A 26709-nucleotide genomic window follows, 5' to 3' on the forward strand; every position below is an offset into this window, starting at 1 on the left:
ACCAGCATGGGATTTCCTGGCAGCCTGATCCAGGGCTGGCCCAGGGGAGGAGGTGATCCCAGGGGATCAGCCCTCACACAGAAGGAGGCAGCAGAAGAGGACACGGGCTTCTCCCACAACCTGGTGTCTCCCCCAGCTCAGTGCCAGGGCTACAGGGCAGAGCAGTCTCCTCACGTGCTGTGACCCACCTTCTCCAATGCCAGAGTTCAGCAGGACTCCCCAGGAGAACCACATGGCTGAGGACAGGGTCAGGGCATCTTCCTCCTCCTCCTCACTGTTCACTTTGAACCGCCCAAATGGGCTGGAAAACAAGACAGAGAGGTCTTTTCATACCCCTTATTTGCATCCCAGGGCTCTCCACTGTGCCTGGAGCACCCTGATGCCACCCTATATCCTTCATCACTACAGACTGTGCACATGACCCAAACAGCTCTTCACCCCTCGTGTCCTGCTGCCTTGAATGTCCTGTCTGCTGATCTGCAGCCCTGTCTGCCTTACATTGGTACTGGTCCCATCACACTCCCCCCCAGGCCAAGAAGATCATCTGATCCTGGCCAGCTCGAGTCTCTCCCACTGCAACATGGAGCTCATGGCAGATTACTGGCAAAAGCCTGTGGGCACGGGGCTGAGGGGGGGACAGGCTCCTGGCCCTGCAGAGGAGCTGCCTTGGGGCCAGGGAAGGGTATGAACTCAGAGCCCAGGAGCTGATGGTCACCCCCAGTCAGGTATCAGCATGGCACCTAGTCTGCCAGGTGTGTTGCCACAGACCCACATGCTGGCTGCCCCACAGATATGTATCTCTCAGCTCAGCACCAGCCAGAGAGCCTGGGAGCCTCAGCCTGGGGCTGGTGGGGCAGAGAGGGCAGGGCTGGCTCCTGCCAGAGCCTCCCGAGGGGCTGCAGGGCTGTGCCTGAGACAGACGCCATGGGGACCCAGGGGACAGTGTCCCGGAGCTCCTCCCTGTCCCCCCCAGCCCCTGGGTGACCCAGAGCACACTCACCTGAATCTGTCTAGGAGGTACAACATCACAGCCACCACGTGCACGGACAGTCCCACCAGCAGCCACAGTGTGCTCTGGAAAGGCTGCATGAACGAGTCCAGGGTGCTGCGGGGGATTTCCTAGCACACAGGAGAGAGGTGACCAGCGCTGGCACCAGTCATGCCTGCACCTTGTCTGGCCCCTGCCCTGCTCTGAGCTCCTCCTGCTCTGCTGCACAGGAAGGCTCAGGGCAGCTGAGACAAGACTCAGCATTGAAACCCTCACCATGGAAGGTGGCATCCCCCAGCAGGGGTGGGGATTGGCAGCTGACCTGGGTCAGGCAGGGGACAGTATGGGGGGACCTAGGAACAGGCATGGCAAGTGCCTGCAGGCTGGGGAGCAAGGGGCACCTCCCTGGAGCTACAGAACAGCCCAGCTCAGGCCATACCTTCTTCACAAGGATGGTGAGTCCCTGGTACTTGAAGGGCTTGGAGAACTCAATGTACTGCGCCCGCTCGTTGTTGATGGTGAGGGGAGCCACGATCATGTCAGCTTGGCCACTCAGCAGCTCTCCCATCATTCCGTTCCACTCCTTCTTGTTGCTGTTGTTAACCTGCCGTGGAGCCACCACAGGGTCAGCCACTGCCCTGACACCTGTCCCCACCACCCAGGACCCCTCACGCATGGCAGGAGCCTTGCCCTGCCCTGCCCTGCCCTCCCACCCAACCCCTGCCCTGGAGAAAGGCCTGGGGGTGTTTCAACACAAAAAACAGGCAAAGAGAAGACACATGCTGCCCAAACTCACCCGCTCTTGGGTACCAAATTTACCATCAGCCACCAGGTGAACCTCATAGGTGAAGTTCATCACTCCTGCCAGCCGGATGAGCAGGTCGATGCAGAAGCCGTAGCAGCACAGAGCCACGGTGGGGCGGCCTGAGGGGGGAGAGGGAGAGGGAGAAGTGGAGTCAGCCCTTTGCCAAGGACCCCAGGGCTGTCCCCAGGGAGAGAAGCCACCTGCATGGCTCTGGTTTCCAGTAGGACCTAACCATGTTATCCAGGCAGAACTGTCCACCCTGACCACCCTCCCCATCTGCCTTCTTCACCCACGGGTGCTGGAAAGCTGGGATCAAGGGGTCTTGTACATCATGTGTCAGAATGGATAGCTGCAGGGAGAACAGTGGATGTGTCTTCCTCAGCTTTAGCAAGGCTTTTGACACTGTCTCCCATAACATCCCTGTAAGCAAGTTCAGGAAGTGTGAGTTAGAAGAGCAGACAGTGAGATGGATGGAGAACTGTCTAAACAACAGAGCCCAGAGGGTTGTGATCAATGGTGCAGAGTCCAGTTGGAGACCTGTTAGTTGTGGTGTTCCCCGGGGGTAGGTCCTGGGCCCAGTCTTATTCAACATCTTCATCAATGACCTGGATGAGGGGATAGCATGTATTTTCAGCAAGTTTGCTGATGATACCAGGCTGGGAAGGTTGGCTGATACATCTGAAGGCTTTGCAGTCATCCAGTGAGATCTAGACAGACTGGAGAGCTGGGCAAAGATGAACCTAATGAGGCTCAACAAGAATAAGTATAGAGTCCTGCACCTGGGTAGAAAAAACACCATGCACCAGTATAGATTAGGGGTTGACCTGGTACAAAGCAGCCCCATGGAGAAAGACTTTGGGATCCTGAAGAAGTTATTCATGGGACAGCAATGTGCCCATGTGGCTGAGAGAGCCAATGGTATCTTGGGGTATATTAAGAACAGTGTGGCCAGCAGGTCAAGGGAGGTTCTCCTCCCCCTCTATTCTGTCCTCATAAGACCATATCTGGAGTATTGTGTCCAGTTCTGGGCTCTCCAGTTCAACAGGGGCAGGAATTTACTGGAGAGAGTCCAACAGAGGCCACGCGGATGATGAAGAAATTTGACCATCAGTCATACAAGGAAAGGTTGAGAGACCTGGGGCTGTTCAGTCCTAGAGCAGAGAAGACTGAAAGGGCACCTGATTAATGTCTATAAATATCTGCAGAGCACCAAGTGACAACACAGGAGGTTCCACCTCAGCATGAGGAAGAACTTCTTTCCTGTGAGGGTGACAGAGCCCTGGGACAGGCTGCCCAGAGAGGTTGAGGAGTTTCCTTCTCTGGAGACTTTCCAGTCCTGTCTGGATGTGTTCATGTGTGATCTGCCCTGGGTGTTCCTGCTGCAGCAGGGAGGTTGGGCTGATGATCTTCAGAGGTCCCTTCCAACCCCTATGATTCTATGACACTATGATTTGCTGTGTCCCAGTGAGGTGCACTGAGAGTTGATGCTACTGACCCACTGCAGGTGACAGAGGGGGTTGATGCCTTCAGGCTGTGCTGGAACGTGACCCTGTCAGGTTGAACACAGCCCAGGACTGGGCTGAGGGATTGTGCACAGGAAAGTGTGATGGGCCAAGGGGATGATCTTCAGGTGGGTTTGGGCATGCCTGGCATTGCTAAGCAGCTCATGTTCCCCACTGAGTGCTCACTCCTGATCCTGAAACAGACTTTCCATAACAAAATGGATTGAAATTGGATATTAGGAACAATTTCTGCCTTGTAAGGGTTGTCAGGCAGTGGCACACGCTGCCCAGGGCTGTCTTGGAGTCACCATCCCTAGAGGGAATTCAAAGCTATGTGGATGTGGTGCTGAGGGATATGGTTTAGTGGTGGCCTTGGCAGAGCTGGGGGAATGGTTGGACTCGATGATCTTAAAGTTCTTTTCCAACCAAAACCGTTCTGTGATTCTATGAAACTGGTGTTAGTACCAGTGCAGCAGGTGCTAATGTGTGTTGGGGTTCTGACTTCTGCTTGAGATAAGGCAAAGGAAACTGGAGCATGCCAGGAGACAGAAACATGGGATGCAATCCCCCAGAACAGCCCTGGAGTCCACCCAGAAGAGAGACAGTGGAAAGTCATCTGTTGGGGTCAAAAACCTGAATCTCAGTGCCCAGTTGCTGCCCAGCATTCCTGTGGGGCTGAGCTGATGGGGAGCTTTGGGGGAGCTGAATGTTCTGTCACCTTTCTGCTCCCCATCCTCTGGGCCCCCTGTGTGACTGAGCACCCTTCCTGGGGACCCATTCTTGGGACTCTTTGTCAGCTGAATGGACTGGGGGAGCTGCTGTGCTCCCCACCAGACTGGATTACCTGGGATGGTCTCATTGGGTCCAGTGCAAAAGACCTTTTTCACAGGATCTCCATTGATGGTGAATTCCTCCCTGCATGTCCCATCTGCTTGCGTGGGCTTCACATACACAAAGGGCTCTTGGTGGATTGTCACGATCTGCAAGGTGAAGCACAATCACCCTCTTGTCTCTGTTGCCCTCCAGAGCTTTTTTCCCCTGGGTGGGGAGCTGGGCTGTCCTCTGCACCCAAAATACCATGTTGCCCACCTCAGCTGCACAAGACCACTCAGCCCAGCAGCAGGACCTGGCTTTGGGATGGGGAACATTTTCTCTCCTTGCAAGACCAGGAAGAGCCATGTCAGCATCCTCCTTCATGTGGCACTTCCACCTTGGCTCCAAACCTTTCCCACCTCTCTCCCTCACATCAGGCTGATAAGAGCCAGTGCACAGCCAGGATTAGTGCCCTGAATGGTGCTTGAGACACTGGCACACTGCCCCAAGCTGATGCAGATATTTTAGTCCCACCCTGGACCTTTGCAGTAGAGCACCACCCCAACACATCTGCTCCAGCTCTGCAGGAACAAGGGCTCACAGCTGGTGGGGATGGGTCACTTCCCCTGCCTGAACAGCAGGACAAATGAATGGTCATCCTGGTAAGACCAGCCTGCTCAGAACCTCATCACTAAAGTGGCTGCTGGGCTATACTTAAGGGAAGGACATGAGAAGTAAGGCAAGAGTGTCAGGACCTTCTCCCAGTGTCACCTCCAGCTCCTGGCCACCAGCTCTTCAGGGATTTCCTGAGCCCAGCACTGCAGCCACCAGCCCACCCACCCTCCACTCGCTTGTTGAATCTCCTTTTGAACCTGTTTTCTTCTGGCCTCTGCTGTCTAGCAGCTGTGGGCTCCAGAACTGACCTGTGCCTTGGCCAAAGGAGCCATCCTTGTACTTCCTGCAAACCTGTGCCAGGTGTCCTCTGGCTCCCAAGCCTTGAGAGGTGGTGAACACCTTATCCTGCCATCCTTTCTCTGCTCTTCTCTCTCATATCCCTTTTCCAGCTGTCTCCTTCCAAACCAAAGGGTGCCTGCCACCCTCTCTAGTCGGTCTACAACTGGAAGTGTAGACTGGAAGTGCTCTAGCTCTGTGCACCCTCCAGTACCTTCTCTACTCTGGGGTAGGGCTTTTTACACAGGTGTGTAGTGAGAGGACAAGGGAAAATGGTCTGAAGCTTAAAGAGGGGAGATTTAGGTGAGACATCAGGAAGAAGTTCTTCACTCTGAGGGTGGTGAGACCCTGGCCCAGGTTGCCCAGGGAAGCTGTGGCTGCCCCATCCCTGGCAATGTTGAAGGGCAGGTTGGATGGGGCTTGGAGCAACCTGGGCTGGTGGGAGGTGTCCATGCAGGGGGGTAGGAACTAGATGATCTTGAAGGTCCCCTACAACCCAAACCATTCTATGATTCTATGATTCTACATTGTTCTGCTGTGTCCTCTCCCAGATGCCTGGTGCCCTGGGTTTGCAGACGCTGCTGGCAGCTGCAGAGGCACCAGTGGAGGTGGGAGGTAGAGAAAGCCTCAGTCCTTCATGCAGAGAGCTGAGGAGACCTGCCACCCCTGAAGCCATAGGCTGTTACCTTCAACTTGGTTGACATCTGATAGCCTTGAGGTTTCTCAGTTTCTCCCCCTGGCCAGATGATCTTCCGGTCGTTGGTCAAGACCTGTGATCAGTCCCAGGGGAAGGAGACAGACATGAGTCTGTGGGTAGACACCCCAGTGCACACACCCCTCCTACCCACCCTGTCCAGGCCTGTACTTACGTGGCTGCCATTGTAAATCCCAACTTGGACCAGTTTCCGATTCTGCAGGTTCATGATGCTGTAGTTGGCAAACTTCCTGTCCCCATCTTCATTGAACTCCACCCGTCCAGTGACACCCTCAGAGTACTTGGAGGACATCAGCACCCTATGGAGAGAAACATAACAGCCCAACCTAGAAAACCTGCTGTGGTCATTGGGACACCTCAGAAGGCATCAGAAAGGCAAATGCTTTCTCTCAGTTGCCTGCCACATGGTCACTACCCCATGGGAATCCATCCAAGGCTGCTCACAGACCTGTGACCACCCCCTCCTGGTGGGTGGATTCAGTTTCCCAAACATCACACTACCATCTCCATTGGCATTGCTCCTTGTTTTCCAGCAGATCAGTCCCATTCCCTTAAGGAATGATATGTCCCACGGCATCCAAGGGCCCCTTCCTCTGGGGATCCCCTGGGAGCTATGTCCCTGTCACCATTCCAGCCCACCACAGCCTGGGTTGTGCCTCAGGCACACACATACACACCAAAGGGAAAACCAGCCCCCCAGCCCCTGGACAGACAATAGTGAAGATCCACAAGGGTTTCCTGAGCCACCAGAGAGAACAACTTTGAACAACCTTGATTGTGTCACTACAGAGGATGCCTAAAATTAATTTCGAAAATTAAGCTGCCACAGGAATGGCTGCTTCACTGGGATCCAGCCTGAAGAAGAGGTCCTTGTGCTACAGCATCTGCAGTGATGCAGCACAGACCCTACCTGAAGCACACAACCCCCAGCAGCACAAGCCTCCCAGACCAAGGTGGGCTCCTGGGAAGCACATGCAGTGTCTGCCCATCACCCTGCCCATAGCAGCAAGACCCAACACGCATGCTCTGACCTGCTGAGACCCCAACATCCAACACCTCAGCACCAGTATCTTCTGAAGCAGAGAGCAACCTGTCCCATGGCCCCAAGCTCTGCTGGCAGCATGTTGATCCATGCCACAACTTTGACAAGTTCAGCAAGAAATGCGTCTGCATCCCTGAACTCTGATGTGACAGAAATACCCCCCTACCTGATTTGGCAGAAAATCTCCTTTCTGCCCTCTTCTTCCTACAGATTTAAGATCCAGACCAGAGGAGATCATGGTCTCTGGAGCTCTTCCTCCTGGAGTCTTCCCCTGCCCACACTAATCCCGGATGCCCAAGCACTGCCCAGGAGAGTACAGGTTGGCATGGCCTGAATTGGTGCCAGACACTGGGGTGATGCCTAAATAGCCTGTGCAAACTGGGGGCTAGTGCCTGAGCCCCTGTCATGGTTGGTTTCATAGAAGAGATGTGGTCCTCACATCCAAACCATGCAGAACAGTCCAAGCAATCCTGTGCCTCATGCCCCAAAGCTTTAGTGACAGACAAAGTTGCCATGTTGCTCTCCTGCACCTTTTCCACATTCTCCCACCTTTTCCAGCTCTCGTCTGCTCCCTCCAGCAGGACCCTTTCCCAAATACCTCTTGAAAAGGGGTCCTGTCTTCCAGATGTTGGTGTTGCCCACGCAGCCCCGTGGTGGGTCTGTGATGTTCTCCTTCTCAAACAGGTCGTGCACAGCCTGTGCCACCACGGCCACGGCGTCGCTGATGTGGGCTGACTCGTTCTTCCCGTTGATGAGCTGCAAACCGATGACTCCTGGGGTGAGCAGAGGGCAGGGGGCCAGTCAGCACCCCTGGGCATGGTGGCTGCTCCAGCATCACCTCCATGCCCAGGGCTTGGGGACCAACAAGCTCACGGCCATGAGCAGAGGAGCTGTCGGGGGAGCTGCCTGAGCTTCGGGCAGGGTCAGGCAGGGGAAGAAGCTGTGGCAGTGCTGGGCTGGCACCATCCCACCTGCCCACGGGGGACTGGGCACAGCTTCACCCACCTGCTGACACCCTGTGCTCCATCCCCATGTCATTGCCCAGGCCTGCCCCCAGCTGATGGTCAGCTTGCAGACCCCCAGGGAGCTGGATGTGGTGCACAGCAGCGTGGCCAAGGCTGCCAGGGGGCTGTGTCCCCACGTGGGCAAAGGGAGCCGAGACCAACATCTGGGGACCCTCCTCTTGCGTGGGACCACCATGGCCCCGTGTTCCCCCGGCCTCAGAGCTCCTTGGGTTGGGGTGGGTGGGGGGTGATTCCCACTCGCCCCAGCTCCAAGCAGGCTCCTCTGAGCCTGCTGCCAGCAGGATGGTGCCTCTGGAGAGTTCCTACCATCAGGGGCGTATCGCAGGGCATTGCCCGAGATCTCCCGCTCCCCCACCAGCCAGACGTAGCCGGAGCCCGTCATGTTGAGCACGGCTGCTGACCGGTACACCGTGGCTGCATCGTCCTCACTGCAATGAGAAGAAGGGAAGGGGAAGGTGGATCCAGGTGCTGGACAGCCCTTCTTCCCCCCTTGTCACATCCCAAGGGGATAGCAGGGCCAGGGAAGATGCATCTTCCTTCTGGTCCTCCTCTGAAAACTAGTTCTCCACTGGTTGTCCTGGACAATGGCTCATTCCTTGGTGCAGTGGGAACCTTTCTCTCAGCTTCATCTAATCCCACAGCACCCAGCACAGCTGAGCATCTGCACACTTGGCCCATTCCTTATTGCTCCCTATCTACAGGCACAGGGGCAGTAAGGCTGCCCTCCTTCACAGGAGGGTCCGGTTACACCACCAGTAACTGTTGTTGCTTCTGCAGCTGCCAAGGCTTTGCAGGATCTCGAGACAGCTCAGCTGTGCTGGTGATTGCAAGCTCAGCGCCAGCCACCTGTCTGGGACCTGGGACTTTGTGTCTCACACTCCATGAAAGCCTCAAACCTGCACTGACCTCAGTGCTCAGCAGTGCTGCAAAGGGGAGAGTGAGGAGACCTTAGAGCACCTTCCAGTACCTGAAGGGGCTCCAGAATAGCTGAGGAGGGGCTTTTTGCAAGGTCATGGAGTGATAGGACAAGGGGTAATGGCTTTAAACTGGAAGAGGGGAGGTTTAGGTGAGATGTTAGGAAGAAATTCTTCATTGTGAAGGTGGTGAGAGCCTGGCCCAGGTTGCCCAGGGAAGCTGTGGCTGCCCCATCCCTGGCAGTGTTGAAGGGCAGGTTGGATGGGGCTTGGAGCAGCCTGGGCTGGTGGGAGGTGTCCCTGCCCATGTCAAAGGGTTGGAACTGGGTGATATTTAAGGTCCTTCCAACCCAAAGCAGCCTGGGATTCCGTGATTCTATTAAATGGGAGCAGGGAGGGAGGGAGGCAGCTCTGCCTTACCTGGCAGAAAGGATGATGACACGAGCCTCCAGCTCCTTGGCCTCCAGCAGCAGCGATGTCACGTTTTTGGTTCCAGGGTCAAACTGAAGCACTTTCTCAGCCTGTGATTAGTGTGAGCAAACGTGGTTAGTGCGGGAGCCGCGAGACTGCACGTGAGAGCCATGCTATCTAGAAAAAGGTCAAGAGAATTCATTAAACTGCACCAAAGTCTGCTAAATAAGGTTGGTTACAGCTATTTTTCTTTTTTTTTTTTTTCTTTTCTTTCTTTTCTTTCTTTCTTTTCTTCCTTTCTCTTTTAACGTTTTGCCTTTTTGGTTTGCTTGTTTGTTTGTTTGTTTTTTGCACTGTGCATGCAAACTGAAGTCAATCAAGACCCAAGAAGAGGCGTGCATTGTACAGGAAAGAGAAAAAGGCTTTGAAATGCAATTGAAAACTCAAACGAGTGTTGTTTTTCAAAAACATGGGAAATGAAAAAAAAAATACATTGCACAGGGTTAACCTTTGGGAGCAGAAGTGAGCAACTTACACCAAGGAACCGTTTCCTTTGGGGAGGAAAGGGGGTTGGTTCAACTTTTCAAAAAAAAAAACAACAACCAAAAAAAACCAAAAAAAAAACAACCCCAAAAACACTTGCAAGTTAATTACTGGTTCACATGCATGTTTCAAAAATAAATCCTTCCAGGGTCAGCTGGCTAGGTTTCCATTCTCAAGTCCAAACCAAACTATCTCAACATAAAAACGTGCTACCAAGAAACAGTCATGGATCTTTTTTTTTTTTCTTTCTTTCTTTTATTTTCTTTTTTTTTTTTCTCTTTCTCTTTTTATCTATTTATTTATTTATTTATCATTTTTTCTGGTGGCTGTGGCTATTTTTTCATTTGCTAGTTAGGTTGGTGGGCGGCGTGCATTTCCATGCATATATACCTTGGGTCCTCGCTTGTTGTCATAGGAAAGTTGGTCGAGGTTTTCATAGTTCCTTTTTTTACTCTGATGAATAATGTGCACAGAGAAAATATGTAGACACAGAAGAATATTATAAACAGTTGAAAATGACGTGTAGTAAAGCAATCCAACATCCACCTCCTCCTCCACTGTTTGCTAAAGGGTCTCTATAACGCTGGAGCTCGCAAAAACCACTATCAGGAGAGAGCTCCTCAGGGTGCCCAGCCCTGAGGGTCAGAGCAAGCCTGAGGGTCACAAGCTGGTGCGTTGAGGTTGGATGTCCCCTGTGGGCCTGGGGAATTCTTCAGCAAGACTTTTTTTTTACCTCAGAAACAATCTACTCATCTCTAAGGGCCTAAGTGGTGGGCTTTCCATGGAATTACTGTGGAAGGACAACATGTTGTGCGTGAGTAAAGTGCTGGATAGAGGCAAACTGTGACAGGTAAGGATAGGAGCGTTGCTGCTGTCACTGTGAGCATTGCAATCCTGGTCACCCTAAGACAGTTCACAGCAAGTGTGGTGTCTCAGCTGAACTCCTCACCTCCTGCGAGGAGGGAGCAGCTTTTTGGAGCTCTGTTGCCATCCAAGAGAGAAAGAAAAAGCTCTCTAGGTCCCATGCTGGCTCAAAGCGTGGTGATGTGAAGCAATGGTGATCATGGGATGACACTGCAGCATTTACCTGGTGCTTGAGGAGGGCTGAGGGCACCTGGTGGCTCTGGGGCACATGGGTGGCTCTGGAGGTGCAGCTGCCAGAGACCACAGTGCCCATAACCTGGCCCTACACAAGGCTAGTGGGGTTCACTGATGGATGGTCTCCATGCTGCTGGGCTGGAACATCACCTTGGACTAAGGCAGGTGGTTCAGTGTGGGCTGAGCCTGCAGGAAATGGAGGACCAGGGCCTCCTCCTCCCCTTGTCTCCTGCCTGAGCCACTTCTGCTGCTTGGCCTCGACAGAGCATGAAACCTATATCTGGAGGTTTCCTCTCCTCCAGGCAATATTCTGAGGGTCAACAGCTTCTGCTCTCAGGAGCCTTGACCCAGCAGCAGTGTGCAGAGTCCTGGGGATCTTCCTGGCAGCAGCCCCTGAGGTCAGGTCACTTCTGCAGGATGGTGCCTGGCAGGTTTTGGTGGGACATACTCTGATCTCTTCTTCTTGACCCTGTCCCACCCCAGCTGGGCATCCCTGATCTGTCTGTATGGGGTTCAGGACTCAACTCTATTCCAGTCTCCATTTGGCAACATCTTATGGCAACAGCAACTGATCCCTGCCAGGAACCTGACCCTTTGCACCCCCAGAATGCAAGGGTTCATGTTCCCTGGTTCCTCCTTCGGCACCAAGGTTTTATCTTTGCATTTTGCTTTCCAAACTCAATTTTTTCCTCCTCCTGACCACTTTGACCAGTCTTTGACAGGACATTTTGCAGATCTCCTTTCCTCCTTGGAGCTGTGGGTTCTTTCTTCTCCTCGGGCACAGTCTGACAGGTTTCTCATTGCTCGGAGAAGTGAGGTCCTTGCAAGCAAAAGTGTCTGAGGAGGCAAAATCTGCTTGGAGCCCAGTTCTTCACTTCTGATTATGTCCATGGTGAGGATTTCTGTGATGGCTTCTTAGAGTCTGCTTAGATCACAGTGAGACCTGGAGTAACTGCCTCCAAGGGCAGCAGAGTTGCAGCAGGACAGCGGGAATATTCTCCAGTGATGAGACATGGGCCCCATTTCCTCAGGCACCATAAATTTAGGCAAAACCATGGTCACCCATCGTGCAGCCTCCAGCCACAAATCACCTCATGTGCCCGGGATGTGCTGACAAGTTGACCCAAGCTGGTCAGCAAAATGAAGCAGAGTCTTGGGCGCAGGAAAGTGGGACCTGATGGCACCTGGTCACCTCTGCCTCTTCCTGCCACTGTCCCTATTCCAGAACTAGACCAGCAATGTCTCCTCTCTTTCCTATTTCTCCCTGTGGTCCTGCAGCTTTTCCCTGCTCCTCCTGCCCATGTTTCCCACAGATACCCACAAAATCAAAATTCCCTTTCCACCATGTTCTCCAGCATTCACTCAGAAAATGACCACTTTCATGACCACCATGGCCCCAGAGCAGGGGAGCCAGCACACCAGGACCTGCCACCTCTGACTTGGGCAAACTGGTTTTCAGAGCATCTGGCCCCTCCTGCTGCCCCCGAGCACTGATGGTGCAGTGCTGGCCTGCCCAGATCCATGGGCAGAGTTGTACTGGGATGAAGCAGCAGCTCCAGGCTGAGTCATTGCAGACAGACCCAAGACAAGACTAGCATGTAGGGTGCTCCAGGGCTGGGCTCCAAGCACCTGCTTGAAGTGCAAATCCAAACCATGGTGCCTCAGTGACACTCAGGGATGGCACAGGCTCCAGAGGACAAGCCACGCTCAGGTCCAAGAGCTCAGGTAGGCAGGTGATCCTCTGACCCACAGCAGATGCCCCAGGTCCTCAGGGCCTGTGATCCAAGCCTTGAAGTGGTCAAGAGCAGGTCTCCTGCCTCCTCCCTCCCCAAGGCCCAGGCTGCCCTTAAGTAGATGGGGAGGGCTCCAGGTACCACTTCATGGCATGAAGAGAGTCAGCACACCAGTGATTAGAAGAGTAATTAGACAGCAGAAGAGACTGAGGAAGTCAGGAAAGCCCCAGCAGGGATATTGACCACCTTCAAGACCAGTCAGACCAGTCAGTTTGACCAGAACAAGCTCCTCAAAGGAAAAAGAAATAAGATGTGGTGACACAGTCCAAAAGGAACAGAGGGTGACCTACCATCACAGAGCAAATGCCCCAGGCTGGAGGATGGCCAGGGCATTTGCAGTAGCCCAGTAGCTGCCAGGAGACACCAAAACATGTCATAAATGCAGTGTAAATGTGGGGTAGGTCTCAGGACAGACCCTTCCACCCCCATCTTCCAAGCCCCAGATCTCAAAGGCTGTAGGATGGGCAGGCTGAAGAGCATTGCATGGAGCAAACTGGGCTGGGGGCATGAGAGGGAGCTGCAGGAAACTGGAAAGCAAAAGGACCTCAGACTGACAGTGGGAACAACCTTTTCACAGCATTTCTTGGGTGAGGGACACTGTGCTGCCAAGAGGCTCTGGAGAGCTGATCTATGGGAAGCTGCCTCTGGAGGTAGAAGGGTCCCACCATGGCTGGTGGCACACCAGTGTCCCACAGTGGCCCAGGATGCAGCAAGAATGGAGCTTCTTGGGAACCATTATCAAAAACAAAAGCCTGGTGGCCAGTGTGGCTTGTGTCACATGCACCCCTGCACAAGTTGTTCTTCCAGTGGCTTGATGAGAGGTGACACAGAGCAATGGCAGGCTGCTCTCTCTTGTGTCTCAGCTCAGCTGCCAACTCCAATTAGAAATGTCTATGGCTACATGTCCTCAATAGCCAATTGCCAAAAGTCCAGAAGATGCTCATGGGGCTGGAGAAGAGCAGGTTGTGGACCCAGGAGGGACCAGCCAGGAATGTCTGCCCTGATGCTGTTGGAGTGTTGCAGATGGGCTTGGGCTCTGCCCACCAGAAGAGGACCTCACCCTGGGCAAGAGGACATTCTGGGACTTCATCCTGTAGGGCACAAGGTGGTTCCTTGCCTTCCAGACAGGTGCCTGCAGCAGAAGGTCTCCCTTTGTTCACCTTCCCCGCTCATCTTGAGCACTGGCTCAGTCTTTCACTCCAGGGCAGCAGGTCTCTGATAGTCCTCCTGAATTTCCAGCACGCTCAGGGACCTCCCCTGCCTGTTCCCCTGCTCCCTGCTGGCCCTGGGTGCAGGACAGTGCACCTCCTCCATAAAGCTGCTCCCGCCAGCCCCAGCCGCCCTCTGGTCCCAGCATGGGGTGTCAGGAAAGCGTGTTTGGCATGAGCTTCAATGGAATGGGAACGGGGCACCGGCCGCGCCGGCAGCTTTATAGAGAGGGAGCATGACCCCCCGGGCAGCACCCTGCTGGTGGCCCCTGCCCCTCCTGGTCACTAAGGCAAGCTGGGGTTAGCCAATTCGGGGTTGGTTTGTCACAGCTGGGTCTGCCTGGCCCCTGGGTGGCTGTCACCGGGCAGGTGCTTCCCTAAGCTGAGCGACTGGTCCTCTCCTTGGGTGGGACTCTTGGGCGAGGCATTTGCAGAGCTCCAGGTTATCCTTCCCTTCATTTTGTAGTCGATTTACATGTAGGAGATTTTGACCATGGCAAAGCAAGTGAAATGAATAAAGTACAAAGTTCTGTCAGGTACTAGTCAGACACTGTTGATGCTTTAAGCATGTCAGCCATGTTACAATGGAAAGAAAAGGTGTTTTACATACAGAAATCTACATACATACAACAGCCCGAGACTTCTAGTTTTGTTGTTGTTGCTTAAACAAAGCTACAAGACAATGTTAAAGAACTGACCTTGGACTCTCTCTCCTCCAAGAGGGTCTCCAGCTTCTTCTGTGCAGCACGACCCTCGTGGTCGTCGCTGACTATCAGAATGACGTGGTTCCAGTTGAAGACTCTCATCATCTCAAACCAGACGTTGGCCTGGTGAGAGTATGGTGGGACTGTGCGCAAGAAGGACAGGTGGATGCTCTGCAAGGAAGAACAAGAGCTCAACAAAAACTGCTTGGGTCATGGGCCAGGGTACATCTTGGGGACCGGGCAGGTTTGTGGGGACAGGGCTGAGATCACAAGGCCAAAGAGGCAGAGCAGCAGTTTTTGGTAGACCTCTAGGTCACACACTTGGAGCCAGCCTCTGGGACCTGCACTCCTTCTGGCTGAGAAGCAAACCCTGGCTATGATTTTGTACCTCTCTGTGGTTGACCTAGCACATGGCAAAGAGGGGTTTTGAGATTTGGTGAAAAAAAGCCTGTCCAGCAACAAACTGGCAGCAGCTTTCAGTGCAAATACAGCCTTTCTTCTGGAGTGGGAAGGTTACTGAGCAAAGGACAAAAAAACCAAAATGAATCCTCTTCAGAGAGCGACAAGCAGGGGCGGGTGCATCTTGCCACGGCAGGGGGTGGAACTGGGTGATATTTAAGGTCCCTTCCAACCCAAACCCATCTGCCATTCTATGATATTAGTCATTTTTCATGAGAGAAGTTCAGAAAAGCAGTTTTATAACATGCTGCTTGGCAGTTTCTAGGTCAGCCTGTTCCTCAAGAGCACCCGGGTGGCAGCTCTGGACACGTGCCCTGGTGAACCTATCTGGGTTGGTTAGAGACATCATTAGGGTTGGGTGATCAAGCAAGAGCCTTTCCAGTCTAATTAACTACAGCACTCTTTGGGGAGAAATTGGACCAAAAGCTGTAGCTGACAGAGTGGTTTTCAAAAATGCAGCTTTTCCAAAAGGCCCTGGAGTCAAATATTAGAACAGGAAAGTGCTTGAGCTCAGCATGGAGGCTGCTGAGGAGCCAGCTACATGCTGGAGGGAGGCAGCAGCCTCAGCAGAAGAGCATAAAAACAAAGCACCATCATATTTCTTTTCTAAGGCTAAGATGGTCCTCTGGACCAAAAAGGACTTGTCCAGACTTGCTCCTCCAGAGACCTGACCAAATGTCCTGAATAGGTCTAAGTGATTCCCTCTGAGAGAGAAAGGGTGTCATGTCCACCATGGACCCGTGCAGGATGGGTGGGCAGAGCAGATCATGCCTCCACCTCATAATCAACAATGGTGGTAAAGTCAAACTGAACCATGCAACTTACAGAGAACACTGCAACCCCCTGTCATGGTCAGGTGTGTGGGGTGGGACAGTGTGTCTGTCCCTGTCCTGTCCCAAAACCCAGACATGATGGAGGCAGCAGAAAAAGCATCAAACCTCTGGAAACATTTCCTAATTACTGAAGATCAAGAAGAACTGTGGATGCTCAATGGCAGGAAGAAATGACCCAGGAGATCTGCAAAAAGCATCTCAGAGCTGCAGTTTTCTATGACTGATGCAAACATTCCCAATTGCACAGAGAGCAGGAGAAATGCAGCTCATCTCACAGCCCTGTCCTAAACAATGGGATGGGGAAGAAGCACCATAGGGACAATCAGTGGAAAGACAATGGTGGCCTTCACACCACCATGTTGCTCAAGCTCCCTTTGGAGTCAGCAGAGATGTCCAGATGTTTCCAGGTCCAGACCCACAGCTTGGACCAGGGGCACACGAAGTGTGGCTGAGCATTTGTAATTTTTAATCCGTCAGCATTTTTAATTGCTTCAAGGAAACCCATGGAAATGAAAAATGGAAATGGGGGAAAAAATCAGAAGATAAATGAAAAAAGAACAGAATAGCTAATAGTAAAAAAAAAAAAAAAATTAAAAAAATGCAGACTAAAAAATTAAAAAAACTAACTTAAAACTATTTCAATCCCTTTTTGAAATGAAAACACCTTTGAAATTTCAATATTTATCACCTTGATTTATTTTCTATGTCCCCAAATATCTTGTAAAAATGCTGCTCAAACTGATGGTGGCTTTCTTAAGTGTTATAAATACATATATCTGGGTTAGGCACATTTGACTGCAAAGTTGGAGATGAACTTGCTTTGACAGTTCAGGCAAATTTGCCTTCTGAGGTGGTGTCAAAAGTATCATGGACTTGTTATAATGGTGTCTCAGCTCTTGAATTAGAGAACTGTAGTTTTAAAATAGGGAAAATAAGAATAATTAACTGCTAATGCTGAGTTTGGATTTCAGGACCAGCACTTGCATTCCATGCTCAGCTTGGACACACATCCAACCTGCCCTTCAACACTGCCAGGGATGGGGCAGCCACAGCTTCCCTGGGCAACCTGGGCCAAGGTCTCACCACCCTCACAGGGAAGAATTTCTTCCTAATATCTTCTCTAAACCTGCCCTGACTGCTCAGCCCTGCACTCCCTCACTTAATCCTATTGCTGCAAAAAGTAAGTAAATACCAGTTGGGATGGGATCCAGGCTTCAAGGTGGATTCAGGTCAGCAGAAACCCATGGGGATGAAGCCTAAAAACACTGGGCATGAGTTTATCAAGCTGGGACCATGTGCTGGGTCTCAGGAATGGCAAATTATTGGTGGTGCTGACTTTGCTGATGTGAGTAGAGAGGAAAAGAAGGTAGGTGTGTGTGTGTGTGTGTGTGTGTGTGCAACCAGGGCCTCTGTGTGCACACAAAGGGGAGCACATGCCTGCAGGAAGGTGTGGGGGGGTGTGTCCCTGCAGGGAACCTGCTCAGGTGTTTGCAGAGCTGCTCACACAGTCTGCATGTGGCCACGAGGTGCCATGGGGAGGGGTCTTGTCTCTCACTGGCAGATGGTGGGGGGCTCAGCACCTTGGGGTACCCAGCAGGTCCCTCCATCCCTATCACGTAGGGATGGTCCCACGTGGTGGTGATGAAGGGCATGAGGCCATCCCAGCTCTCATGCCCTCAGTGTCCTTTCATATTGCTCATATTGTCGAGACGACGTCACCTCATTTTTTTCAGCCGAGATGTCAAGGAGATATAAATCCCCCCAGGACACCTGCAAACAGAAGCACTACAGCAATAGTCCAGCCTGCCTGCTCAGGGGGCCCAGCACGAGGAGGTCAGAGCATGATTCTTGCCATGCCCAGTCCGTGCAGATCCCACCAAGGGCTGCCCATAGCGATGGACACCCCAGCCATGGGAACAGCTCTGCTGCCCTTACCGTGGGACCCTCTTGTCTCCTCCTGCAGCTCCCTGCTCACCTCCCACTCACTCCGAGGGGACAAGGCTCCAGAGACCCCCTCACCATGCTGGCAGGACCCTGACGGGCAGCGTGAGGATCTCGGTGAAGAAGCAGGTAATGATTTCATAAGGCCAAATAAAGGCTGCCAAGCCAGAGTGCTTGGCTTGATGGCTGCAAGACTGTTTCTAGAACAAATAGTGCTTTGAATACAGGGACAATGAAGCTACTTCCCTCAGGTTGCTTTGTTGAAAGAGCAGCTACAGCTTGTGGATTGCTGTGCTGTACTGGAGATGCTCTGAGAGCATCTAAAGATACTGGGCAAACCAGTCTCTGCTGGGGCCCACGTTTTTCCTTTCCTCAGCAGCTTGACCTCAGGGGGACCATAAATAAAGCTGAGACTTCAAACCCCTGTAAAATTTAACTAAAATTGGCTGATGCCTTCAAAACCAATCGGGGCGTGCACACAAAGTGATCTTACAAGCTTGTTTCCATAGAAACGAAGCTGAAAGATATAATTTCCTGAATTAAAAAAAAGACCCACCAAAAAAAACCCCAACACCACCAAAAAAAAAAAAACAAAACACACCAAAAAACAGAGAACACAAAAAAAACCCCAAACTAACCACACAAGCTGATCAGTGGAAACCAAAAAGGGAAGCAGCTGGATGTCCCTGTGTGGCACCAGCCAGCCTGTCCTGCATGGGGATGCAGAGTCTTGTCTGGCCAGTCCTACATCTTCACACCCCTTTTCTCTGCTGTCCTGCCCTCCCACCTTTGCCATTCTCTCCAGCTCCTGCCAGTTCTCCCTTGCTTCTCTACCCACCCAGGCCCTACCTTTGCCCCGTCTCATCCCTGCGAGTCTTCAGAGAACTTCAGTCCTCAAGCCCCAGCTGCCACGGAGGGAAAGATGCAGAGCAAGAGCCCAACCAGGCATGAGTGAAGCGTCTGGAGCACAAGTTTTATGAGAAGCTGAGGGAACTGCGGGTGTTCAACCTGGAGAGAATGAGGCTGAGGGGAGACCTTCTGGCTCTCTGCAACTCCCTGAAGGGAGGTTGGAGTGATGGGGGGTCAGTCTCTTCTCCCAGGGAACAAGCAAGTGAACAAGAGGAAACAGCCTCAAGGTGCACCAGGGGAGGTTTAAATTGGATATTGGGAACAATTTCTGTTCCAAAAGGGTTTTCAGACCCAGGCCCAGGCTGCCCAGGGCAAGGGTGGATTCATCATCCCTGGAAGGATTTAAAAGCCACGTAGATGTGGTGCTGAGGGACATGAGTCAGTGGTAGCCTTGGCAGTGCTGGGCTAACAGCTGGACTTGATGACCTTCAAGGACTTTTCCAGCCAAAACCGTTCTGTGATCCTATGATTCTATTCTGTGAGTGCCTGGAGCGAGGACACACACAGCATGGCCACCATGGCTCAGTCAGACAAGTGCACCTCACAGCCCCTCACCTGCCTGACACCCCCAAACCCTCTGTGGGGAGCATCCACCTCCCTGCCACCCCAGTGGGTTGCCACAGCAGGTCACTCCTCCAGCTCTGAAGGGAGCCAGGTGGGCTTTATGAGCCACTGTGGCAGAAAACAGGCTTCAAATAGGAAAAAAAAGTCTGAGGTGCAGTGTGCCAGGGAAGGGCCCAACCCTCAGGGTGAGCACAACCAGCACTGGGTCCTGCTGGGATCTACTGGAGAGAGTCCAACAGAGGCTACGAGGATGATGAAGGGACTGGAACACCTGCCTGATGAGGAAAGGCTGAGAGACCTGGGGCTGTTCAGTCTAGAGAGGAGAAGACTGAGAGGGGATCTAATTAATGTCTGTGAATACATGAGGGCTGAAGGTCAAGAAGGCAAGGAAAACCTCTTGTCACTTGTGCCCTGGGACAGGACGAGGGGCAATGGATCCAAACTGGAGCCCAGGAAGTTCCACCTGAACATGAGGAAGAACTTCTTTCCTGTGAGGGTGACAGAGCCCTGGGACAGGCTGCCCAGAGAGGTTGTGGAATCTCCTTCTCTGGAGACTTTCCAGACCTGTCTGGATGCCTTTCTGAGTGACCTGCCCTAGTTTTGGTCCTGCTCTGGCAGGGGGGTTGGACTTGATGATCTCCAGATGTCCCTTCCAACCCCAACATTCTGTGATTCTGTGCTGTAGAAGAACAGCTAGCTTGCTTCCATGAGTATGGCTCTGCTGGACTGATAGCTTGCAGGGTCCCCTTTCCCTGCCATGGTGTGGAACACAAGAGGTTCAACCTAAACATAAAGAAAAACTGAACAGTAAGGGTAACAGAGCACTGGAACAGACTATGCAGGCAGCTTGTGGAGTTTCCTTCTCTGGAGACATTCAAAACCTGCCTGGATGCCACCCTGTGCAACCTGCTCTAGGTGAACCTCCTCTGGCAGAGGAGGTGGAGACTAAATGATCTCCAAAGGTCCCTTCCAACCCCTCACATTCTATGTGATTCTGTGTGCACTGTGACAAGGTCCCTCTTGGTGACAGTGTTGACCAGACCTATATCCTCCCCGTGGCAGCACCAACCAAATCCCCCCTTCACATCCTGCTGCTGCCTGCCCTCTCCCTTGGCCTGCCAGTTCTGTTGCCATCCCTTTCCTTCTAACCATGCCTGCTGGGACCCTGTCAGGTCCCCTGCCAGACACCACTGTTGTCACTGCCATGGTCTTGGCTGTCCTACCATGGTTTTACTTGGTGGGAGATGCCAAGACCTGCTGCTGCAGCACCAGGAGCCTCTGCTCCTCCCTGCTGAGACTGGGCTGCATTTAGCATGTAGGTGGAATGACTATTTTTGCACTGAACATTTGCATTTGTGAATATTCACATTTTCCAAGCAAAGGCTGATTTATGCTTCAAAACAGGCCTGATCTCACCACTAAAGCTTGTGCACCTAGACAAAAACCTCCACCAAGGTTGCAACGGTCTGTGGGGCTCCTGGCTCTAGTTTGCTAATCCCAAAGTGTCTTTGTGAGAGCTGACTATGACAGCATCTTCTCACCCAGGCCAGGGCATTGCCCCCAGGCACATCCAGCAGGACCTCATCCAGCCTGGAAGTCTACATGTTCTCACAGGGACAGCAGACAGTGGTTTGAGACACTGGAATGTGAACCCCTTTCTTGAGTGCTGGCTGGACTGAATGTCGTTACAGCCTCAGGATAACTTGTCAGTCAATTCTATTATCTCCCTTACCAATATCACATAAAACCAAAGGAGTGAATGCCACCACACAATCTGCAAGCCCCAGAGAGCTCCTGCCCGAGGTCCAGGCTCCACTGGGATCCTCCTGCCCCTCAGCAGCCCCCCACTCCCAGGAGCACCCAGAACCCCCCCAGCTGTCACTAGTGAGCAGAGCAGGAGCTGCTTGGTGCCCTTGCCCTGGCTGAAGAGCAGCGAGCCCAGCAGCCTGGCAGGGAATGGCTGCAGAAATCACCCAGCACTATGTAGGTCAGCACTGGCAGCTGTGAAAAAATCATGTACCAGGAAGGTGGGAGAGGGAGAGAGGGAGGGATGGAGGGAGCTGCAGGTTTAACTGGAGAGGATGGATGGACAGACAGACACAGGGCAGGGCAGTGTAGTCATCATTAATCCTCCTGATGGGCACTCTGGATTGACACCACACGTATGAGGGAGTGGACTAGAAGGGTGCAGCAGTTACCTTATCAGAATAGATAGACATGCGTGTTGTCAGACCAATGACTGGGATCCGGTAGAAGCCAGCTGTGTATGATACGGGTGTTGGTGTGAGGTGATCGTTGGGAGCAGGAGGGTGGCTAACTAATATTGCATAGACCTGCAGGACAGGATACACGACACAAACATTATTTCACAGGAGCACATCGGCCATCCAGGCTGATTTTTTTTTTTAATATATTTTTCCCCCCTTTTCTTCTCTGCAACACCTGGCAGCCCCACGGTGACGTGCCCTTGGCACTCGGATACTTTGGAGCAGGGAGGCAAGGACTGCACAGGGAGCCAGGGGAGCTGCAGCCTGCAGAGAGGTGCCAGCCCTGCTCAGGGTTGTATCTTAATGGAAATGCCATCCTGGCCTCTCTGCTCGCTAAACTAATAACTTGCATGGATTGCAGATTAAAGGGAAACATCTCCCTTACAGTCACACTGTGTAATGCGATTTCTTTAACCACACATTTAATACTCAGTTGTAATTCCCCTCTGAGGACTATTACAAACAAAGTGGTCAGCTGGGACCAGGAGTGGGAGAGCAGAGCCACGGAGAGAATCAGCCATCTGGCCCTGAGCACTGGGAGGAATGGGAAAGCTGGGGGAGGGGGCTGGGCACGGGGGCAGGAGCCAGGATCTGCTCCTCACAGGCAATTGGGGTCCTACCCAAATTGGGAAGGAAGATCTGGGCAAGATCCTGCTATTACCACAGGGTAGGGATTTTGATCTCCAGCAGGATGATCCTTGGTGTCAAAGGGAGAGGAAGGAGCTGGGCGATCCCTTGGGGGATCTTTTGTTACAGTAATGCCCTACCACGGCACAAGGAATGTCCCCAGCTGGTGACAGCTCTCCTGCTAGGGTGAATCAGTGCAAGGACTTTGATGTCTGGGAGGAAATAACATTTCTTCCTCCTCCAAGCATCTGCCCAAGCCCTGGGATTTGCTCTGTGCCTGGGCTGGGGGGACAGATGGGACAGGAGAGGAGCATGTGTGGAGACCTGGGGTGACAAAAGGGAAGATCCTGCCTGGTTTCAGGTGGGAGCAGGCTGAGGGTGCAGAGCAAGCTGGGGCAGGGTTTGGAGTCTCTGCAGTGGGAGAAGGGAAGAATTACTGGGGAAGGGGCTGGGGAGGTGACCTGGGGAGGCAAGAGGAGAAGAATTCCCTGTGCAGAGGTGACCAGGGCTGTGCTGACAGGGGGTGGGTGAGGACCTGTCCCCAGCAGGGCTGGGGCAAGGCCTCGGTGGAGGAGCAGGCACCGAGAGGGCTGGGGGGGACAAGGGCCGCGCTGCGCAGCAGCTGAGCAAGCAGAGCCATTTTGCAGGCACACAGTCCCAGCCCCCTCTGCCTCGCAGCCCCTGCAAGGACCCATGGGCTGTGCCCCACTCTGGGGCTGGGGCCAGGAGAACCCCTGCATGTTGGGACAGTGTGAGTACCTCCAGCACTCGCAGCCCAGTCTGCATCCCAGAGCTGCTCTCTGCATCCCACCACCCACACAGGGACATACCAGCACCTGCAACCCCCAGGGCTCCATGGGGTTTGCCATGGGGAAAATGCTCAGAGGTGACATGGACACAGGACATCAGGCAGGATGGAGCCAAGGCTCAGCGAGGGACCCAACCCAGCCCCCTCCCAGGCAGCAGGAAGGTTTTACACCTTCACTGTGCTTCAGCCCGGCTCTGCCAGCACCCCCAGGGATGTCTCCAGACATCTTCCTCTCCACATGGGGAAGCAGAGCTGCAAACATGCCAGCTCCCCTCTGCTGTGCACCTCTGCCCCCCCAGCTCCCTCCCCCCTCTCTGGCTGTGTGTGTGTGTCAGCGTGTGTGGGCGTTCAAACCATCTGTGTGTGTGCTTGTACCTGTGTATGGGTCCACATCCACTTTTTGTATATGCGTGGGGGGGGGGGGTGGTGATTGGGATGGGGGTGGGTTGGTACCTTCCTGGCTGCCCACTTGATGGCCCCAAATGGGAGAATGGGGCTGGTGAGCTGTGCTCAGCTCATGCAGGGGGAGGGTCAGGGCCGCAGGTTGCACAGGACACCAGGGCACCCACCCCCTGCAGATTGGGACTGCCCCCTTGTGTACCCATGTAGAAAGGAGGGAGGTGTGAGTTGGGCTTGTGAGAGCAGACATGCATGTCCAGTGTGCTCTCTGTGTGTGCCCACAGCTCTCTGGCCTGTGCAGGTGTGTGCAGGCGTGCACAGTGTGTGTGTGTGTGCCCGTGGTTGTGTGTGTGCACACACCCTGTGTGCCTGCAACCCCCCGGTGTGTACCTGCCTCTCCCATGTGTGTGTGGCAGGGGGGGTGCTCATTGTGGTGCTGGGGGGTCGTGGGGAGGGTGTGCAGCTGTGCTGGGGGTGCGTACATGAAGCACTGCAGGTTTTTTGCAGTAGTGTGTTTGTGTAGCAGCACGTGTGTGTGTGCGCAGCTGGTGCAATGAGGGCTCAGGTGTGCACATGGATGCACGTGTGCCTGGGGCAGAGCATGCATGCACAAGTGCATTTGCACACAGATAAGAGGGCAGACACGCAGGGTTGTGTGTGTGCACCCGTGTCTGCACAGCCACGCACGTGTGCACAAGATGTGTGTGCCCAGGCAGGGCGGCCCAAGGGCATTTCCACAAGGATACACGAGCACATAGTGCCCCATGCCCACGGCGTGTGGGTGCCCATGTGTGTGCCCAGCGTGTTCACACGTAGCTCTGTGTGTGCCTGTGTGTGCCCACGGTGACGTGTGGCCGTGCACGGTGCGTGTGTGCTCGTGTGCTGCTGTCTGCACGCCTGGTGTTGGCTGAGCCTGCCTGCACACCCGTCTGCGGGTGTGAGCCCTTGGGCAGGCGGGGTGCCCGCCTGTGCCCCTGGGGGTGCTGGGGTGGCCGTGCCATCCTGGGGTGTGTGTGAGAGCTCCTGCGTGCTCCGGGGGGTGTGCGGGTGCCCGTGTGTGCCCCGGGGTGCGGGTGTGAACCCGCGGCGCGCAGTTGCCGCCGGCCGCGCTTACATAAAGGCTGCAATGCGGGCGCCGGGGCAGGACCCGACTCGGGGGGTCCGGGGGGATGAGACGGGGCGGGGGTCGCGGCGGGAGCTCAGAGCCCTCCGGGGACGGGGCGGGGGGTGCCCGGCGGCGGCGGGGGGAGGGGGGGGGGGGGGGGTGTTGCCGTCCCGGGGTACCTGGCTGGAGATGAGGTCCTCGCAGACGGAGAGGGCCATCTGGATGGCGTTGGGCTTGTGCGTGACCGAGGTGGCGTTGAGCTGCAGCTTCCAGGTGCCGTGCCGCTTGTTGGCTTGGTTCACCGCCTCGCGGAAGATCTGCTCGTGCTTCTTGGTGCTCAGCACCGCGCCGATGTTGACGATCTTGGGGTCGCAGCCGGCTCGGGCGAAGGAGGAGGAGAAGAGGAGGGCGAGCAGCAGCAGCCTCATGGTGCTCATCCAGGGGTGGCCGGAGCCCCCCGGCCCCCCCCGCCCCCCCCCCCCCCCCGCCGCTCGCTCCGCGCCCCCGGCCCGGGGCGCTCTCCGCGGTGCTGAACCCACCGCGCGCTCCCGCGCCCGCCCCGCACGCGCTGCCGCAGCGCCCGCCCCCCCCGCCCCGCCCCGGACCCGCCCCGGACCCCCCCCGGACCCTCCCCCCCCCCCCCCAGCCCCCGACCCCCGAGGATCCCGGCTCTGCGGCGCTGCCCGACCCCGGCCCGCCCCGGCCCCCCGAAAAGCCCGCGGGCCCCCCGGCTGACCCCCGCACCCCGCACCGCCCCTGAACCCAGGGACCCCAGAAAGCCTGTTCCCCCCGGCCCCCGGCCGCCCCCCGCCCTGCCCCCACGGCCTCCGGCTCTGCGGCGCTGCCCCCCGGCCAGCTGGGCAGGGGAGGGGGCTGCACAGACACACACCTGCCCCTCCCCGGGTTCCTGCAGCGGGACCCCGCGGGAGTGCGGGGAGCTGGGCTGCGGGGCTGGGTTTGGCTCCCGCACCTCTAGGAAATGTCGCTGGGGCAGGGGGTGCAGAGCCCTGGGACTGAGCCCCCCACTGCAGTGGGGTGCATTCCTGGGGGTTTCACTCTGCCCTTTGCACCTGCAATGGCCGTTCTGGGTCTGGGTATCCCCCCCGCTTTGGGAGGCACAATCACCCCAGATTATCGGGTAAACCAGGGTCTTTGGCATCTGCCTTCCAGAACAAATATTCCCACTTATGCAGCATCGGTTACGATGCCCCATCCCTGGCAGTGTTGAAGGGCAGGTTGGATGGGGCTTGGAGCAGCCTGGGCTGGTGGGAGGTGTCCCTGCCCATGCAGGGGGTTGGAACTGGATGATCTTTAAGGTCCCTTCCGAGCCAAACCAGTCTGGGATTCTATGATCTCTGAACAGCACACACCCCCAGCTGGGAAGAGTTCCCTGTGACAGGAACACCATCAGGGTGGGTGCTCACTCCAGTGCTGGAGAGCCCTCCCTTGACCAACACACCTCTTTGCAGACATGCAGCCTGATTCCTTGGCTTCACTCTGTCTCTCCAGACAGAGCCACCACTCTTCCAGACATGAGCTCACAGGGCAACTGGCCATTTTCCTCCGTTAAATTCACCGCATCACTCCAGGAGGTGACCTGGTTTGCCTGCTGAGGTCTTGGCTTTATCTGTCTTTCCCATGGCCACCATTGGCCTCCCTGAAGGAAATGGAGGCACAGCAGCCAGTGGCCAACAATTGAAGGACAGTCTGACTCCCTGGATGAAGGTCATTGAGTTTCACTCCCGGACCATGTCTCTCCCATTCCAGGGCCAGAACAGCCCATTGCTCCCCAGGGCTGCCACTTCGGCCTTTTTGGCAAAAACCAGCAGGGTTGTTGCTTTGTGACTGCATGGGACAAATGCCACCAGCCCACGGTGTGCCAGCCAAGAGGAGAGCAGGCTGAGCACTGCAGAAGAAAAATCACCAGAGATATTTTTACATCAGCCATTTCTTGGGCACTGCTGCAGCCCACCTCCCTGCTCGCTCGCAACGTGAGTGGAAGCAGAATTTTTTTTCCCCCAATGCAAATCACTGGCATCTCTGAAGTGCAAGTTGCCATGGAAACCATTTTGTCTGTGTCCCACATTGCCCACATGCACTCGGAAGAAGCTGCAGAAGCAAAATGGCTGTTGTGTAATGCTGCAGGGTCTCAGCAGCCCAGGGGCTCGAGTGCCACGCAGCGATCCTGCCAGCCAGGAGACCCTCTCCAAGAAGCTGTGGACAATACTTGGGACAGCAATGGAACCCAGGAGGTTATGACACGCTCCATGAGAGAAGGAAAATGG

At 54.5% G+C, this 26709-nt stretch overlaps 1 protein-coding gene across 14 annotated transcripts in view; it reads right to left on the bottom strand.

Moving 5' to 3' along the window:
- The window catches only part of GRIN1 (glutamate ionotropic receptor NMDA type subunit 1), a 40505-nt gene extending 15505 nt beyond the window's left edge, over window positions 1-25000 (bottom strand). For 9 of the 14 annotated variants that reach the window (XR_007891277.1, XM_051636465.1, XM_051636464.1 and 6 more), the window contains exons 1-14: window positions 24604-24879; window positions 21417-21551; window positions 14507-14683; window positions 10100-10162; window positions 9176-9276; window positions 8148-8269; window positions 7415-7589; window positions 5929-6073; window positions 5746-5829; window positions 4140-4275; window positions 1785-1912; window positions 1428-1592; window positions 1001-1119; window positions 189-301 (exon numbers count right to left, since the gene is read on the bottom strand). Coding sequence is in view for 11 of the 14 variants with exons in the window: in XM_051636465.1 (XP_051492425.1) it covers window positions 189-301; window positions 1001-1119; window positions 1428-1592; window positions 1785-1912; window positions 4140-4275; window positions 5746-5829; window positions 5929-6073; window positions 7415-7589; window positions 8148-8269; window positions 9176-9276; window positions 10100-10162; window positions 14507-14683; window positions 21417-21551; window positions 24604-24861 (1921 nt within the window). In the remaining 3 variants the exon portion in view is untranslated. Of the gene's footprint in view, window positions 1-188; window positions 302-1000; window positions 1120-1427; window positions 1593-1784; window positions 1913-4139; window positions 4276-5745; window positions 5830-5928; window positions 6074-7414; window positions 7590-8147; window positions 8270-9175; window positions 9277-10099; window positions 10163-14506; window positions 14684-21416; window positions 21552-24603 lie in introns of all 14 variants that reach the window. The other 5 variants (XM_051636470.1, XM_051636463.1, XM_051636460.1 and 2 more) reach the window with 3 other exon arrangements.
- Window positions 25001-26709: the final 1709 nt, after the last annotated feature.

The sequence above is a fragment of the Apus apus genome, chromosome 19 (genome assembly GCF_020740795.1).
Source record: "Apus apus isolate bApuApu2 chromosome 19, bApuApu2.pri.cur, whole genome shotgun sequence".
Lineage (NCBI taxonomy): Eukaryota > Metazoa > Chordata > Aves > Apodiformes > Apodidae > Apus > Apus apus.